General features: G+C 36.6%; 2 protein-coding genes across 2 annotated transcripts; one reads left to right on the top strand and one right to left on the bottom strand.

Moving 5' to 3' along the window:
- Positions 1-1,224: 1,224 nt before the first annotated feature.
- Positions 1,225-11,403, bottom strand: LOC122046437. The gene is made up of 5 exons (XM_042607139.1): positions 11,144-11,403; positions 10,388-10,611; positions 3,202-3,282; positions 1,767-2,120; positions 1,225-1,436 (listed from the first exon to the last, which is right to left on the bottom strand). The coding sequence occupies exons 1-5, from the start codon at positions 11,280-11,282 to the stop codon at positions 1,335-1,337; spliced, it is 900 nt and encodes a 299-aa protein (XP_042463073.1). The 5' UTR covers positions 11,283-11,403; the 3' UTR covers positions 1,225-1,334.
- A 1,074-nt stretch (positions 11,404-12,477) lies between these two features.
- On the top strand, positions 12,478-17,192 carry LOC122046436 (biotin carboxyl carrier protein of acetyl-CoA carboxylase 1, chloroplastic-like). The gene is made up of 7 exons (XM_042607138.1): positions 12,478-12,735; positions 13,119-13,172; positions 13,290-13,453; positions 13,544-13,859; positions 13,944-14,015; positions 16,724-16,789; positions 16,873-17,192. The coding sequence occupies exons 1-7, from the start codon at positions 12,574-12,576 to the stop codon at positions 16,894-16,896; spliced, it is 858 nt and encodes a 285-aa protein (XP_042463072.1). The 5' UTR covers positions 12,478-12,573; the 3' UTR covers positions 16,897-17,192.
- The last annotated feature ends 564 nt before the right edge of the window (positions 17,193-17,756 follow it).

The following is a 17,756-nucleotide window of genomic DNA, read 5'->3' as shown; positions in this document are numbered from 1 at the left end:
CATAGGTGGATTTGGATTAATAGTATTAAGTTTCGCTTGCGATCCAAATCTAAATCATCAAGAACAGATAAGTTAAATTTGGAATCAATAATGTTAAGTTCCGTTTGCGATTCCTAATTTAATTTCTAAAGAACACAATAGGTTGTTTAGAAAAGGTTCGACACTTGTACAAAATTTTTGTACAACGGAACCGGTACGATCTTCCTAGGACCAACCAACATAACCATGATACGCATCAAGTACTAGTGGTCACGACGAACTGAGAGGTACCCGACTGCTTCCACGAATAATCCGCCGAGTAAGAGATGCACGACAAAGGAGAAGGGGAACGAAGGTAGAGAATTTCTGCTTGTGTGTGTATTGTCTGTGATCGCAGCCTCCTTATATAAGAGCTTAGACCAATGGGCAGCATTAATAATCGATTAATGATCATTATTCGTCGAGCAATGAAACACCCACTTTTCACTCGATCGTTTATATTCTACATTAATCCTTAATTTAATACATCCGTTACACAATTAAATATAAGCAGTAAAAAGATTTTTCTGACAAAATATTAGTTGTTCCACTTGGACAAATTTTGCCCCAACCAATCCGGCATTCGACGCACGCAGGTCGTGCTCACATACGAGTCAACTTCGTTCAGTGCAATCCGGTGTTGGTGCAGGGTGCACTAAAATCGAACTTAAATTTTGATGTTATCAAAGATTTAAGTTAAGTCTTGTTGTAATCTAACAAGTTGACTAAGTGTGCAAACTGTTTACTCAACCACTGAAAGCTCTAGTCATAGCTAGGCAAGAAAATTCTTAGTAGATCGTAGAAGCCAGGCAGGAAGCTCAAGTGGGTCAAGAGGACCTGACACATGGCAAGGAAGCTCAAAAGATCTGGAGGGCTGAATATCGAGGGAAAGTCCTGATGAGCCGATCAAATGCTAAACGGCAAAGTCCAAACAGGTCTAGATGATCAATATTTGGCAAGTAGATTGAGATAAACAACTGGAGAGGATCTCAGCAATGAAAAAAAGCATAAGGTTCAATCGATCGATAGGAGGTTCAGTCGACCGATAAAAGGTTCGGTCGACCGAACGGATCAGTCGACTGATGAGTTTATCGGTCGATCGACCCATGCTTATAAAAGGGGAGCTTGAGGTTCGAGGCAACAATCAAGTTTTCTGATTCACCTCTATGCAAAGGCTTTGTTCGTTCTACTGCTCCGCAACACATCTTCAAGCAAGCTACTATTATTCATATGTAGCACAGAAGAAGGTTTCATATTTAGGAATACATACCCATTTGTACATTTTGAATTTACAAAATTTTGGTGGAGTATCGATTTCAAAGAGTTGTTCTCAGGAACTGTACAACGAAGTATGCCACGGCTAAGAAAAGAGCAATCTGATAAACATCTCTCTGCAAGTCACCTTCCCTCTGAAAGAACTGAAGAAAGAAGGCACAAGTGTCAGTGATATGAATATCTAAAGCTAATTTTCTGATCACCGTAGACATATACAACAACAATAACTCATATTAAAAGAACATAACTCTTTTTTTTCCTTTCTATTCTGGTGATATGAGAGATTAGATAAATGGTATCTCATGTCAATCTTTATGCTTTCAAAACTCTGAGCTGGTATGTTTCAGTTTTGCAAGGAAACAAATAAAGAAATAAGAGTGACTTAAACATGTTCAACTGTTAAAATCAGGTATCTTAGACTTACCATAGTAATGTCCTAATACTTATCAAATAGATATCAGATTTATTGTTACCTTTGTTGGATCAAATGAGGGGTCTGGGTAGCTCTCCAAGTTATCCTTTTGAGTTGATAGACGTGTGGTTGTACTCTTAACAGCATCAACTGTGTCTTTAACAGATTCAATTGTTGAGAAAAGTCTCCGAGAAACCCAAAAATATGCCTGAGCAAGAGGTGATGATTGAGACAGATCCCATGATTCTTCATGTTCGATAACTTGACCGCTTATTTGGTTTAAGGTGAAGAGAGAATGAACTTGAATTTTCAGGAATCCCCCTAAGCCTGCAATGGCAGGGTTCTTAGGCTTCCCTTTGAGAGCCCATTTTATGCTCAGAACACTTGTTGATAGCATTACCATTTCCTGCACTGCCTGGCAAATGAGCCAAAATTAGATGCTCTATAGTTGCAATTTTCCAACAATCATAATGTTCATAAATGTGCTTTGAAATTGATTGTATGCAATATTGAATGGTGATATTGACAAATGCACGACAAAGTGTAAAGTTTCATAGATGCAACATTAGAGCAGCAAATAGCAGGTTACTAGAGAGGCAATTCATACACCCAGATTTAGGAGTTCAACATATTCCTGATTAAGTTGAATTTAAAATAAAAAATACTGAATTAGTTACCATAACTCGCTTAAACAACAGATCTATTACTGGCAGGGATTGATAATTGGACTTGTGTCGCAAGTCATTTGGGGTCCACAATAAGTTAAGGTTACGAAAACATTATTTATTTGATAAATACATCAAGTCATTTCACATTTTCATAATCGCATCGTATCATGTCAGTTTCAGATAGTCTTTGGAATTTATGTTTGCTGTGTTTCTGTTATGATATCATATTTGATATTGCTATTGCTTTGATTATTTGGCAACTCATTTTCAACCTACATTCATGGTGAACTTAAAGATATGAAATCAACCAATTTCAAGTAGCCGAAGAACCAGGACAAATCTCAAGTCTTTGTGTTGATCAAATTAAGGGTAGTTGTAAAAATTGGAAAATAATGACATTCGTAGTAGAAATGTTCATAAGGTAGTTACAAAAACTGCTTGTATCGGTCATGGGTCTTCTAGATAATAAAATTTTTCAGCCTATTCAGGTCAGTGCGAGAAGTGGAATTATGATATCTTACCATAAAGGCGTCGATATAATTCGACAGAATAAGAATAACACAAACATTTGATATCTCAGGATGGAGCAGGGATATCCTACTGAGCTAACATCATTTCATTTTTGGCTCATTAATTCCCTCTTTCTCCAATTGTGTCATCAAATATATTATCTTACCCTCACAAGAAATGCATAACCTCATCATCAAAAATTGTCAGGGGTTTTTCTTTTTGAATATTAATCAACTTCTCCACTGTATTTTAGAAATAGCAAATAAAATAGCATAAAACATGATGTAGACAAAAAGAAATAGCATTGCAAGCTCTTACTACTGATGGATTTTCCAGTGCATCAATTGCCCAGAGAGGTCTGTTGTATTTTTCACGCCCAACAAAGCTCCTAATTGGATCCTGCAGTCAATATGAAGCATACACCATGATTCCTACGCATGAAAATGAAATAGCTTTTTGGTGAAAAGGAACAAGCAACCAGGGGCATATCTCACAATCTTACAGCAATTGTTGTTCACTAATCACACTAGGTCGCAGGCAGCTGATCTTTCTCTTATTTCTCTTTTGTAGAATAAAAATCAGGAAATCTTGTATCAGACTTCTGATCGACTCAGTTAGGGTAATCCTACAAAACTACTTATACTTTCTAAAGTGTCCAGAGTAATGAGATTCTGTACCTAAGAAAACTGAATAACTAGCAACTGATAGCCAAAAATGGATGTTTTTAGTAGTCTTGGAAAAGTACACATAATGTCTCACAACACCTTGGCATTAAAAGAAAACAAAGTTCAAGCAAAAATGCTCTAACACAAACATAAACCTTGACATTCACCCACAAGAACAACCACTTACCTCAGTAGTAAATCCATAAGCAGACCCATTTTATAGGATGTGAAAAATCATGAGCTTAAAGTATTTTTCAGTGCCACATGAGCTTAAAATATTGTTCAGTATTATATTATCTCAAAAGGATTCTTTTTGCAACTAAAATCTCCATTATCCTACTTGATTGTATTTTCTAAGTGATCTAAGTTGTCAAGGTGTTTCAAATTACCTCATGTGATGGAACGCAAATTACAAGGATCCTCATGTGTTTTATTAGGATCATATATGGAGATTGGTCTGACAAGTTACCAGTGTTCAAAAGTAGCACATAACTATATAAAATTATCTTGATTATGTCTGAATCTTATGATATTCTCTACATTGGTTGTATGCTGAGCAACAGTTTTAAGAATTATGAACATTGTTTTTCTTGCTTTGATTAGTAAGTGCATAAACATGATTGGAATCATTTCATGTAACTTGGTCATTGTTTGATATACCAAACATATCAATTAAGAAGTCAAATGAGTTTAAGGTAATATTGTTGTGTTTGTTGAATGTTGAAATCCCTGATTGTTGATTTCATGGTAACTGATATTACTACTCATTGTTACTCATCAATACCCAAGAGTCATGATAAATGGTGTAGGAGTAAGAGTAGAAACCCGAGGAGTCATGATAATAATGACAGATCACGAGGAAAGTTCCATACAAGGAATGGTTCCAAATGTTATTATTGTGATGCACCAGGACACAAACAAGCTCAATGTAGAAAATGGAAAAGAGAACAAAAGCAAAAACAGAGAGGTGAAGGACAAAAAGATGAAGCCAATACTGCAGCGACTGCAGATGGAGATGTTTAGGGATGTAAATGAACCAAACAGTTCGTGAGCTATTCGGAGCTCGATTTGGTAAAAAGCTCGTTCGAGTTTGTTCGTTTATCTTATCGAGCCGAGCTCGAGCTCGATTTCGAGCTTGACAGTTTTATCGAGCCGAGCTCCAGCTTAAGGATATTTGGCTCGTGAGCTCGCGAAGATGTTCGTTTATAGGCTCGCGAGCTCAGGCTCGAGCTCGGCTCGTTTAAAGGGCTCGAGAACATATTCATGTATAGGCTCGTGAACTCGGGCTCGGCTCGATTAAAGGGCTCGCGAACATGTTAAATGATGTGTTGAGTTTGGAAGTTTAATGTAGTAGTTTGGGATGTTCAATGATGCGTTGAGTTTATATTATTTTAGTTGTTAGATTTATTGAATATTTATTCAAATGAGTTTTCAAGCTCGCTTAGCAAGCCTGTGAAATGAGCTCTAAAACGAGCCTTAAAATGAGCTATAAAATGAGCCCGAGCTCGATTAACGAATTCGACTCGTTAACAATATGATAATCGAGCTAATAACGAGCCGAGCTCGAACTGTTAGCGAGCTTGGTAATTCTAAAACGAGACAAGCTCAAGCCTTGTGATAAAAGTTCAATTCGAGCTCGAACTCGAATATAACTTAAACGAGCCGAGCTCGAGCTTAATATTGTTCGGCTCGATTCGGCTCGTTTACATCCCTAGAGATGTTACTATTATATGCAATGGTGGTAGTGTTAATCTTACATGTCAGGACTCTCAGTGGGTAGTTGATTTTGGTGCTTCATATCATGTTACTTCTCGCCGTGTTGTGTTTTCTACCTATAATGATGGTGAGTTTGGTAATGTGAAAATGGGAAATAATACAAAGTGTAGAATTGCAAGTATAGGCGATGTCCATATAAATATTGATGTTGGATGTAGAATGTGTCTGAAAAATATGAGACGTGTTCCTAAAATTCGTCTGAATTTAATTTCCACTGGTATATTTGATGATTAGGGATACCATAACCACTTTGGTGAAGGAAAGTGGAAGCTCACTAAAGGGTCTTTGGTGGTTGCTTTAAGAAAGAAATACAATTCTCTTTATTTGATGGAGGTAAAGACTTATGGGGGGGAATTGAATGCAGTTGATGATTCGTCTACACATATGCGGCTTGGGCCAGAATGGAATGCAGAAACTCTCTCAGAAACAGATTATTCCTGGCCTCAAATCTGCAAATTTGGAGGTATGCACTCATTGTTTGGCTGGTAAACAACAGAGTAGCTTTTAAAACTTTTCCACCATCCAGAAAAGCTAATGTATTAGATTGGGTGCACATTGCTATTTGTTATATGGATGCTATAAGTCTTGGTGGTGCTCGTTATTATATTACATTTATTGATGATCATTCCAGAAAAGTGTGGGCTTATACTTTGAAAACTAAAGATCAAGCTCTAAGTTATTTTAAGATTTTTCAAGCATCAGCTGAGAGGGAAACTGATAAGAAATTGAAATGTGTTCACTCAAATAATGGCGGCGAGTATAGGTGGCCGTTTGAGGATTACTGTAGACCTCATGGGATCAAGTTTAAGAAGGCAGAGCCAAAAACTCCTCAGTACAATGGAGTTGCAGAGAGAACGAACCACACTATTAATGACAAAATTTGTTGCATGCTCTCTCATTCAAAATTGCCAAAGTCTTTTTGGGGGGAGGCAATGAGATTAGCGGTTGACTTGATAAATCTTTTGCCGTCAGTTCCTTTGGATCATGATATGCCACAGAGGGTATGGACAGGGAAAGATGTTTCATATCATCACTTGAGAGTTTGGGTGGGCATTTGTGCATGTTCCTAGAGATGAGAGGTCTAAACTTGATAGTAAAACAAAGCAATGTATTTTTATTGGGTACAATCATGAGGAGTTTGGGTACAAATTTTGGGATCCGGTCGACAAGAAAGCTATCAAAGCAGAGATGCAGTGTTTTTAGAAAATAGATTTTGAGAAACCTGAGAAACCAAATTCTAGCGATGAGGAATTAATTGATTCGGATATGATCCGTCCACCTGCGGTGCTTGTTGATGATAATAGAAGTATTCAGACAGATGATCCTCTTATTGATGAGAATCCAACAGATTTACTAATTGAGCTTGGTTTGAGAAAATCTACCATAGTGAAACAACCTTCTACCAGATATCCAATTAGTCAGTATGTGATGCTCGCTGATGGGGAAGGGCCAGAAAATTATCAAGAAGTATTGACACATGAGAAAAAAGATGAGTGGTTGAGTGCCAAGCAAGATGAAATAAAATCCTTGCATGAGAACAATACTTATGACCTTGTGAAGTTACCAAAGGGTAAGAGAGCTTTGAAAAATAATGGGTTTTCAGATTAAAGTCAAAGTCAAAGAGAATAGCTTACAACCAAGATACTAGGCCAAACTAGTTGTGAAGGAATTTAGTCAGACTCAGGGTGTTGACTTTGATGAGATTTTGAGTTCAATCAGAGTTGTTTTGGGATTAGCTACCAATTTGAATTTGGAGGTGGAACAACTTGATGTGAAGACGGCTTTCCTCCATGGTAATTTGGAGGAAGAAATTTACATGGAGCAACCCAAAGGCTTTAGAGCTAAAGGGCATGAAGATTTCAAGATGAGAAAAAGTATGTAAGGGCTTAAGCAAGCGCCAAGACAATGGTACAGAAAATTCAATGCTTTTATGGAAGCGAATGGGTATGGTAAAACTACTCTAACCACTATGATTTTGTAAAGAAATTCTCTTATAGTGATTTGTAATTCTCTTGCTATATGTTGATAGTATGTTAATTGTTGGCCATGATATTGCTAAAATTGATAAACTCAAAAGAGAGCTCACCAAATTTTTTTCTATGAAGGATTTAGGTCCGGCTAAACAGATCCTTGGCATGAACATTTTTCGTAATAGGAAGAAAAATAAATTGCGGTTATCTCAGGAGAGGTACATAGAAAAAGTTCTTGAGAGATTTAATATGAGCAATGCCAAACCTGTTGTTTCTCCACTTTTTTGACATTTTAAACTAAGCTCCAAACAAAATCCTACAAGTGAGAAAGAGAAACAAGAGATGAATGTCTTATACATCTGCAATGGGTAGCTTGATGTATGTCATGGTGTGTACAAAGCCAGATATCGTTCATGCAGTTGGTGTTATTAGTCGGTTTCTTTCTAATCCAGGAAAAGAACATTGGGTTGTAGTTAAATGGATTTTCAGGTATCTCAAAGACACTTCCAGAGTGTGCTTGTGTTTCGGGAATGATAAACCTGTGTTGGATGGTTTTAAGTGACTTGGATTCAGGAAAGTCTACATCGGAGTAGTTGATTACTTTTGCAGGGGAGCAGTTTCATGGCAATCTAAACTACAGAAATGTTTTTCTTTGTCAACTATAGAGGTTGAGTATATTGCAATTACAGAAGCTTACAAAGAAGTATTTGGATGAAGAAGTTCCTACAAGAGTTGGGCCATGAGCAAGAAAATTTTACATTATACTGTGAGAGTCAAAGTACAATTCATCTCATTAAGAATTCCACTTTCCACTCACGATCAAAACATATTGACGTGAGATATCACTAGATACGTGATATGCTAGAGAAAAAAATGCTACAGCTTGAAAAGATTCATACTGATGAGAATGGTTCGGATATGATGACTAAGGTGTTACCTAAAGAAAAGCTTGTGATGTGCAGTGATGTTGCGGGAATGGAGCCATGAAGGTGCCCTCCTCCACGTGTTCGGGAGGGGGAGATTGTTGTGGGTCCCTCTCACATTAGTGAGGGATGATGGGCTTTTCTAAGTCGTTTATTCCAAAGCCCATTTGTGATAAAAACAAATATAGGGTTTTGATGTAAGTAACCACTTACATCATCAGACAATACAAGAAGAAAAATTGAAGAGAGAAAAAAAGGGAGAACGTGGGAGAAATAAATTCAGATACTTCATTGGCGAATCTTCTACTCTTGTGGAATTCTGGTACCTTGCGCGTGACAATCTGAGTAACAAGATTAGTGATTTGGATTGTGGTTTCTCCTCTTTTCTATTACTCTGCTTTTTTTTTTAATAGGTAAATGTATAAAAAGCTTCAAGAGATTGTAACCTCAATCAGTAAAAACGGATACAATTATAAAATAGGAGTTAACAACCTCTACATATGAGGTATACTCCTCAATCATCCCCCAATCGATCACACCACAATAGCACACTGATACAAGTCATCCGCGTCTACTCACTCTCAATGCATGTCCACAAAGCAATAAACATGTATCTGAATCTTGTGAAACATCCTATCAACATCGGGCGCAATCCCATCGAAACGACACCGATTGTGGGCTTCCCACAAAATATATATCATACTTGAGACGCCAAGGTGTCGACCCTTCATTTTACGTTTACCATCTTAGTAGTGTCGCCCAACGGCCCAAGAACCTAGAAGAGTTCCTCCACTATCCGAATATCATGTCTAAACTCTATCCACCGCTTCACCTTGTCCCATAGAGCATGAGTGATGGGACACTCCAAGAACAAGTGCATGTTCGTCTCCTCATGCCCACGACAAAGCACACAAGACTTATCCGAAACACATGTTATTCTATCAATCGTATGTAGTTTCCCATATGCTAGTAGTCATACAATAAATCGGTGCTTTGGCAAGATATCAGGTCTCCAAACCACCATACTAAGTCACCACCGGTCCTTTTGGCTTGTAGAACTCATAAGCATTACAATCCCATTTTTCTCCATCACGAACCACTCAATGAACTCCATGTTGGCCGCCCCTTGTCCATGAAAGCCCTGTAAGATTTTATCATGTATGTCCACGAGCCGTTTAATAAGGGAAGAGTCTGAGGCCTTGGCCTTCCATTACCAAAGATTTGTACCCTTGATGTGGTGTTGGCGCACCCATCTTACCCATAGTGAATAAGTTTTGGATTGGATATCCCATAGTGTCTTGCTTAGTAGTGCGTTGTTCGATGCGTGGAGATCACGAAGTCCATAGCCACCATCTTGTTAAGAAAGGCAAACAGTGGCCCATGATATCAAAGGGTGCTTGGAGGACTACACAAACATTCAGCATAGACCTTTGATGTTCTCAATAGCACCACCGGGAATGGGGAGCAAGGAGAGCCAATAACACACTTCTTTTCTACTTCTCTTGTATTTGCCTCTAGTTGCTTTCTGGAGAAGAACTTGGGGTGCCCATTAATTTTATTAGTGGAAGATTTAAGTGGCCTAAAGGTCCAATGGTTTTTCCTCTCGTCTTGAGAGTTTTCCATGCTAAAAAATCTGTCATTGTTTTTCTGCTATTCTGTGATATATTGCTGAGTTAATTGGTTGGTTTGCCTTGCTTATTTAATTGCACAAAAGAGGGCAAAAGATTTTATTTATTCCGTTGCGTAGAAGCTTAATGGTCTTTCGCTACAACCTCTACAGCCACCACATAGGCAAACCTCCACGCCATAGCCTCCACCTCAGCATCACTGTCATTGGTCAATTTCAACAACATCGCTTCTAATGCATCAATCGCCAATTATGTGGTATTCTTTTAAAACAATGACAAACATAATGTTTACATGTGGGAGGGCATTTTAAATTTTCAGTTGATGCCTATAAATAAAACTAACCAAAATTTTTTGTCAATTTCTATTTTGTCACAGTTAGGAACTTAGAGAACACATGTCATAGTCAATACCACTAACAGCCTCCCCTCTATATGTATGTCACATGTGTTGAAACAACTAAAGATAATAAAAAATAAAAAATAAAAAAAAACAATATTCATAAGAATGTGAGGAAAAAAACAACTTAACTCAAAGCAATTACCTTATATTTGACGGAAACTGAATAAGAACTCAATGCACGATTTCCTTCTCGCAGCTCTAGTATATCCCTGACAAGCTGTCTTGCTGTTGATTCCACCTGAGGGCTACTGATGCACTCAAATTCATTGCATAGTTCACCAAAGTCCATGCCATCAACTAACCTGTCTGATTCAGATCTTTCATTTGCAACCAAAGATATCTGACTTTCTTTAGATCCACCTACAGCTGTATTATCATAGATAAATCTGTTTAGACAATTTAGTGCTTAGAATAGAGCTGAAACATAAAGAAAGAAATAAAACACTAAGTAGAATCAAGCACAAAGCAAAAGTACTTCAGCTATTTTTTCCCCAAAAACAAAGGGACAAAAAAAAAGGAAAATGTATATGGGAACACATGCCTGCAAGTGCATCGAAAGTTCCATTGATGTAAAAGAAAGTGCAAGAGCAGGAACTAACTCCTATGAATGTTTGCGTCTATTCTATTTGCATTCTAATACACAATAACTTCTAGATTCAATAATACAATTTGGTCAGTGCAGACGGTGCAACCCTCCTACGAATGGAGTCAATTGCTACTCCAGCTCTAATTTCAGTCTTTACTTTGCGAGAATCCGCGCGGTTAATACTCTGCCTAATACTTTTAGGTTAAAAACAGAATAAGCTCCTCAAACCACAATGGAAGCATACCAACGAGAGCAAATAAAATGATTTCAATAAACCATACATAAGACTAGGAAAGCAACTAGAATGGGTACCTCGAGAGGCGAATCGACGGCGACGGGAGGAGAAGGAACTGGAAAGCGTAGTCGGGTGGAAGGAGCAGCGGCGGAGGGCGCAGACGAGGTCGCAGGGAACAGGAGGGGAGAAGGCGGAGGAGAACACAGCGGAAGGCATCGGCAGCGGATCTGAGAAGGGTGTAGATTAGCCCATCGTTGCGGTGAGGCGGAGGTCGCTCTTGAGCTTGATGGCGAGTGGTCTCCCGCTCGCTCTCCCGCTCGCACCGCAGGAGACCCAAGCAAACAAATGGCGGGCGTTTGAAACGCACAGGATAAGGTGGGCCCGCCTCGTCCCTCGCCTCACCGTCAAGGTCCGAGTCAATGAGTCATTCCAGCTTGAACCCGGTCGACCAAAAAAACTCTTCGATTTTCATTATTTAAACAAAAAACAAAATAAAATTTTATTATATTTTTCATCTTAGAAATATCTTTGTTAAACAGATTTTTTGGAATCACGAAAATAAATTTTTAAAATTATCAAATCAGTTAATTTTAAAATTATTAAATTATGTACTCACTTTTATTTTTACCTGTCACTATTCCTAGTCTAGTGTCTTTTTAAGCCGTTGAATCAATTTTTTTAATCAATTTTGATCGATTATATTTAAAAAATTATTATTCTCAATATATTATATCAAATTAATATTTAAAAATATTTTTATAATCAAAAGAATTACAAATACATAGGAACTAGTTTCATATCATTCTGAGATATCTAGAAATTAGGTCTTATAAATTTGTATGATTTTTATAATTATACCAATATCCTCAAATATCAATTTGACTTAATATATTAAAAATAATAATTTTTTAAACTCTAATTATTTTTTCCGACACATTCATATTCAAAAAAAATCAATACTCTCAATTAACTCAAATGGTTAATGACCTAAATATCTAGAAATGATATGAAATTTATTCCTATATATTTATCTAATTATCGTAAAAATACTCTCAAATATTAATTTTACTTAATATATTAAAAATAATGATTTTTTAAAAAGCAATAGATTAAAGCCAACTAAAAAAACAAAATTAATTCAACTGCTAGAAAAGGAATTCAACTGGAACCGTATTAGGGGTAAAAAAATAAGTATAATTGAATAATTTTAAAATTAAGATACGGGATTGGATAATTTTGAAAATCTATCTATGAAATTGGGTAAAAATCTCTTGTTTAAACTGATTCAATTTAATAAAAAAATAATATAGATATATTGTTTTTATATTAAAATTTTAATTTAAAAAAAAAAAACAAAATCCATCATATATCGGGTCAAATACTGAAAAAGGCTCCGAAAACCGTCATCTGATGGATCAGAAATCCAAATCCGTTTGTCAGCTCCGCCCTCTCCATCAGTCGCCTAACTGGATTCCCAGCTTTCGCTACTGCTGACCCGCCTCCCGCGATGATGGTAGCCTCCGCCTCCTCGATTCACGCTGCTCCAGCAACCACGCCGCAGGTCTCCGCCGCCGCCTTCGCCGCTTCTTCCTCCTCTCGCAGACAGCTTGCTTCCGCCTCCTTTCCACTTCCATCGAGGCCCACGAAACGTCTTCTCTTCCCCGACAAGGTTTTTATTTTTCGCTCCTATCGCTTCGCATGGATCTGTTCTCATTAACCTATTTATTTTAGCTTCTGCTGATTTGATTTCTGTGATTGTGGAACTTAAAATTTAAATGCCGACATTTTGGTTAGGAGTTGGGAACTTTTATCATTCTTTTCGATTTTCTATTGGTGATTTGAAGCCTGTCTCGTGTTCCCAATGCGTTGTGGGTTTCTGTTCTTTGATTGATTTGTGAAACTGGACGATGTCAAATTTAATTGGATAGTTTCGTCTTGTCTTTGGAGCCAAACTGGAGCTTACTAAAAATTTCCTTGTGCAAAAATGTGTTCCTTTCTTGTTTTCTTTATGGGCAGTACACACATGATGTTACTACCACTTCCCCATTGTAGGGATTGGCGTTCCGCCGAGACCACCCTATCACTGCGAAGGTCAAATTGAATGAGGTAAGATGCATCTTGCGTTCTTCAGGTTCGTAGACTTTATTATTGTTTTTTTTTTTTAATTATTGTTTTGGTCTATTCGTTTTTAATTCTTGGGTACCCCTTTACATCACGGCTTAGGTTGTTGGTGGATCCGCCAACGATGCAGCATCGCCTGAGAACAAGGCAGAAATATCAGCACCAAAAGGGAAGGATGTGAAAGATGAACAATTTTCACTACCTTCGGCTCCAATGTCAGAGAAGGCCACAGCTGAGTTTATGTCTCAAGTCATAAACCTAGTGAAGTAAGACGAAGACTTCTACCTCTCTAGCTGTTTGTTTATTTGTCTTATAGTATTTAAAAACTGACTTCGCTTTACATCTTTGTGATGCAGACTTGTTGACTCAAGGGACATTTCTGAACTGCAGCTGAAGCAAAATAATTGTGAGCTTATCATTCGGAAAAAGGAGGCTTTGCCTCGGTCTCAACCAGCACAAGTTGTTATGATGCAACCCCCTGTGCCTGCTTTATCAGCAGTTCCACAAGCATCTCCTGTCACTGCTCTGCCTTCACCTTCTCCTGCATCACCGGCACCTCCTATGCCTGCATCTACCCCTAAGGCTTTAAAGACATCGCATCCTCCACTTAAGAGTCCTATGGCAGGGACATTTTACAGAAGCCCTGGTCCAGGACTGCCTTCTTTTGTTAAAGTGATTGCGAGTTTCATTCTTCGTAGATGAAATCTAAGGAGATCACAGTTTGCATTTTACTTATATTTTTCACCTCTTTTGTAGATTGGTGATAAAATCAACAAGGGACAAGTACTCTGCATTATTGAAGCTATGAAGCTGATGAATGAAATTGAAGTAAGCTTCCCTCCTTAGGATAACATGATTTCATATTTTTTGTGTGATTATTTTGATCGTAAGATCTTCTTGGTAACTTTGCAAAAGTAGAGTGTATCCTAATGTTCAATTCTATACAAGCTCAATAAGCCTGTTGGGTGCTTAAATCTGAAGTTGGTTGGAGCTCATATTTTTGCCTTTTGTTTAAAGTCCAGTTATTTAACATTAAGCTCAAAAAAGAATGCTGATAAATTCAGCTACTAAATGTCTAATTTCAGGTCATCGGCTAAAAATGAAAATCAATGTCTATTGAACTACAATAGTTGCAGTTCTATCTGATATTGCGATTACTTTTTCTCATGCAACTATTCCTTACCTTATAACTTTTGATTGCTGTTATTATTTGTTGTTTCCTATCTTCAAGAAAGATGTCACATGTATATGAATTTTTAATCATATTCATTAGAAGGATGACAATTGGATCTTGACATGTGACTCAAATTACTCCATTAGCTCAAAGAATAGCATGCTAACCTAGTATGCTAGGTTTGGAGGTGCACCTTGAACAGAGTTTTAAAATTTGGAATCATAATAATGTTTCAGAATCTTATTAAAACTCTAAGCAATATGTCTTTTGCCATAAGGGCTAAGCATAATTTGCACTGTCTCTCTCATACTCTTTGTTGCACAATTTATTCCACATCTCAAATATATGATTACTGGGTTCGGTTTAACAAGTTGAGCATGTTTGAGATCATTTGCCTCTAGAAAAATCGATTACTTGTTTTTGTTGTAATATTGTTGTTTAGCTTAACTTCATCAATCGAGATTGATTGAGGAATTAGTTAGGCTAGACACTTGCTCTGAGTTCTACTAGTGCAAAACTGTTGAATTGACCTAAATATAATATGAAATTAAAAATTTTAAAAAAAAAATGAAAGTTGGATCATTCATTCTGGATCATTAAGATTTGAAATTGATTGTTCATTGAGTTTGTCTGGTCTGCACTTTTCTACGTTTGAGGCTTAATTTGGTCTAAATTAAGAATTGTTAGCCTATCCATGCTTGGTATGAGTTTAATTTTTTTTTAAATTAAAAGTACTAACTTCACTCACTAAAAAGGATTTTGTGTTCAACTTTGGTTGCATGGAAACTTAGTCTATAACATTTGTTTCCATTTTGGAAGTGTTTTTACATAATTCCATTCCCAACTCTTTCCCTTCAGTGTTTTCCTGGAGTTCCATTTTCTGCACTTTTCTCATGGGTCTGATCTTCTTGAGGCTCCAGTCAGCTTAAACAAGATCTGATTTCTATTTTCCATGACCAATGCAACTTTTCAGCAGGTTTGAGGTTCCTAGCATTTTAAAAGGATTAATTAGATAAATGGTTCCTTAACTATCAACCGTATCATATATAAGTCAAATGTTTTTTTGTTCCAATTAGGTAATTGAACCTTCATAAATTCTGTTCTCACTAATCTCTTAGAATTAAACTAGTGGTGGCTTATTTGTTTTCTATTGATTAACCATTTATATCATTCTCTCATTGTTAACACTTATAAAATAAGTTGAAATGGGCATAATGTGACAATAATGAGGATGTTAACTAGAATGATTATATTGACATAGACTTGTCAGAGAGTCAACTTCTGTGTCAACAGTCAGTCACTTTCTATTAAGTAATTCCAATGATGGACCAGACTTGAATACTTTTGGCAGTTTAATAAGAAAAATTGAAAATCAAGGCTTGGACCTCTTTGGAATCTAAGTTATGATTTAGGAGCCATTTATGTAATTGTTGGAGAGACGTGTGTGAATATACAAGGAGTAAGGGATTATTTGCTATTAGTCAATAATACAAATGGGGCGACTTAGGGATCAGGAATAATTTCCCTAACAGTAACCAACACTTTCTAAAACCACCTTACTAAATGGTCTTTGGAAAGAAAAATAATGATGTATTTACCACAGACCTTTCTTTGTTCTGTTTCAATAATTTTTTTGCAAGGTTGCCTACCTTGGAATGAATAGGTGATAGAGGTGACAACTGATTGATTTTCGGTATTTGGTTTCTCTTGAAATGATAATATTGGTAGAATATGTGGCTCATTGTTATTTGCTGAGGCATAATCATATGCTGCCTTTGAGAAACATCATTGCTCATGAGCAAGTACAACTTTTACAATGTGCAACTCTAGCATTGTTGTCAGCATATAAGTTTGTTTTCACAGATATTGTTTGATCATGGGAGATGGATCTTAGGGTGTTTTTGTATTGATAAACGTACTTTATTGTTGGAATTAGATAAATTATATTGATTGGACATTATGCTTAGAGCTCTTTTATGATAGTGTGCTTTTGTCCATAGTGAGTGTTAAAAATTAATATTTTCTCATTAATGGTTTTTTTTCCTTGCACATTTGTTTTCTTATAAATTTTATCACTTATTTGAGGAGTTTAAAAACATCTACCCATGAGAAACACTTAGAATGTTAGTTGTCTTCTGCTTCAAGTTGCATAACAAGCATGTTAAAATTTTCTTGCCGTTTTATTGTGTATCTAGATGGCCCTTTTGTTTAACATGTTCTTCACTATATAATAATGACGTGTATTTGACCAGAGTCAAATTTTTAATCGCTTGAAGAGTTGTGTTTCATGAGGCAACATCATGTTACATTTCTCCTCTTAAACAATGCCCTTACAATATGAATCTGAGTTTTTTCTGTTCAGGCTGATCAGGCTGGAACAATTGTTGAAATATTGATTGAAGATGGCAAACCTGTGGGTGTAGAACAGGTTATTTCTACTTTCTGGTTCATTATTTTAAATTAAATCCATATATATGCTCACTGTTAGTTTACCGTCATATTTTTATGCAGCCAATTTTTGTAATTGAACCTTAAAGTTGCAACATACCGGGCTATGGTAGCTCAAATCAGTTTTTGTCCTTTTTAGTTTCTTCCTGCGCTGGTGACAGGTAACTTTGCTGAGATGGTGATACTTGATCGAGTGCTTTAGCCTTTAGTCACAGAAATGTTTTTCCCCTTCAAAATGCAATAAAATAATCGTGTTATCTTTGTATCAAGTTAACATCAAATTAACCTTTGAGACTTTGGAATTGAACCATATCCTCTTTTTTTTTTTTTTAAATATCTTTTTGACTACTTTTTATTGTAGTAACCCATTTGAATGTTAATCTGAGTTTGCTTGGGAATTTTTAGAGTCGATTGTGTTTGTCTTGTGTCGATGTTATCCAGCAAAAACATTGTGGTAGAGAAAAATCAGGATAAAGCGCATGCTCATAGACCAAGAAATTAGACAAAAAATTATTAATTGTGGAAAACAGTCCCAAAGGAGCAACCTCGGATTACAATCAAGATAGTTAATAGGTATTGATACTTATATAGTTGTACTTTAATGTTAACAAGTAGGGCTCAGTTTGCAATGTGCTCAATGCTCCAATCTTGCAACAATGAGATTTGGGTTCATCTCCCTTTTCTCCCCTTCTTCCTCTTTCTTCCTCCACTTCTTCACCTTGGAGAGATTAATGAGTTAGGCTCGCCGTGCTTGCATTTCTTACCCATTCACTTATCATGTTGTATTGACACAGGCATGAGTGGGAGAAATCAGGAGAACAAAGTAACATAGCTGTGATGTAATGTGGGATTTTTTTAATATTAATTTACCTTCTTATTTATTTTAGTGTTTTTATCATCCTACTTTGGATAATTTTAATTGAAGAAGATGCTTTAGTATTGTCCAC

Source organism: Zingiber officinale, chromosome 2B, assembly GCF_018446385.1.
Source record: "Zingiber officinale cultivar Zhangliang chromosome 2B, Zo_v1.1, whole genome shotgun sequence".
In the NCBI taxonomy this organism is placed as follows: Eukaryota; Viridiplantae; Streptophyta; class Magnoliopsida; order Zingiberales; family Zingiberaceae; genus Zingiber; species Zingiber officinale.
The sequence above is the reverse complement of the archived record's forward strand: the minus strand, read 5'-3'. Positions and strand labels throughout refer to the sequence as shown.

Excerpts from the sequence above, each read along its gene's own strand:
- LOC122046437 (XM_042607139.1), bottom strand. The coding sequence starts at position 11,282 with ATGCCTTCCGCTGTGTTCTCCTCCGCCTTCTCCCCTCCTGTTCCCTGC. Across the intron at positions 10,612-11,143 it reads CCGTCGATTCGCCTCTCGAG|CTGTAGGTGGATCTAAAGAA; the intron begins GTACCCATTCTA and ends ATGATAATACAG. Across the intron at positions 2,121-3,201 it reads CACTGGAAAATCCATCAGTA|GCAGTGCAGGAAATGGTAAT; the intron begins GTAAGAGCTTGC and ends CTCATTTGCCAG.
- LOC122046436 (XM_042607138.1), top strand. The coding sequence starts at position 12,574 with ATGATGGTAGCCTCCGCCTCCTCGATTCACGCTGCTCCAGCAACCACG. Across the intron at positions 13,860-13,943 it reads GACTGCCTTCTTTTGTTAAA|ATTGGTGATAAAATCAACAA; the intron begins GTGATTGCGAGT and ends CCTCTTTTGTAG. Across the intron at positions 14,016-16,723 it reads AGCTGATGAATGAAATTGAA|GCTGATCAGGCTGGAACAAT; the intron begins GTAAGCTTCCCT and ends TTTTCTGTTCAG.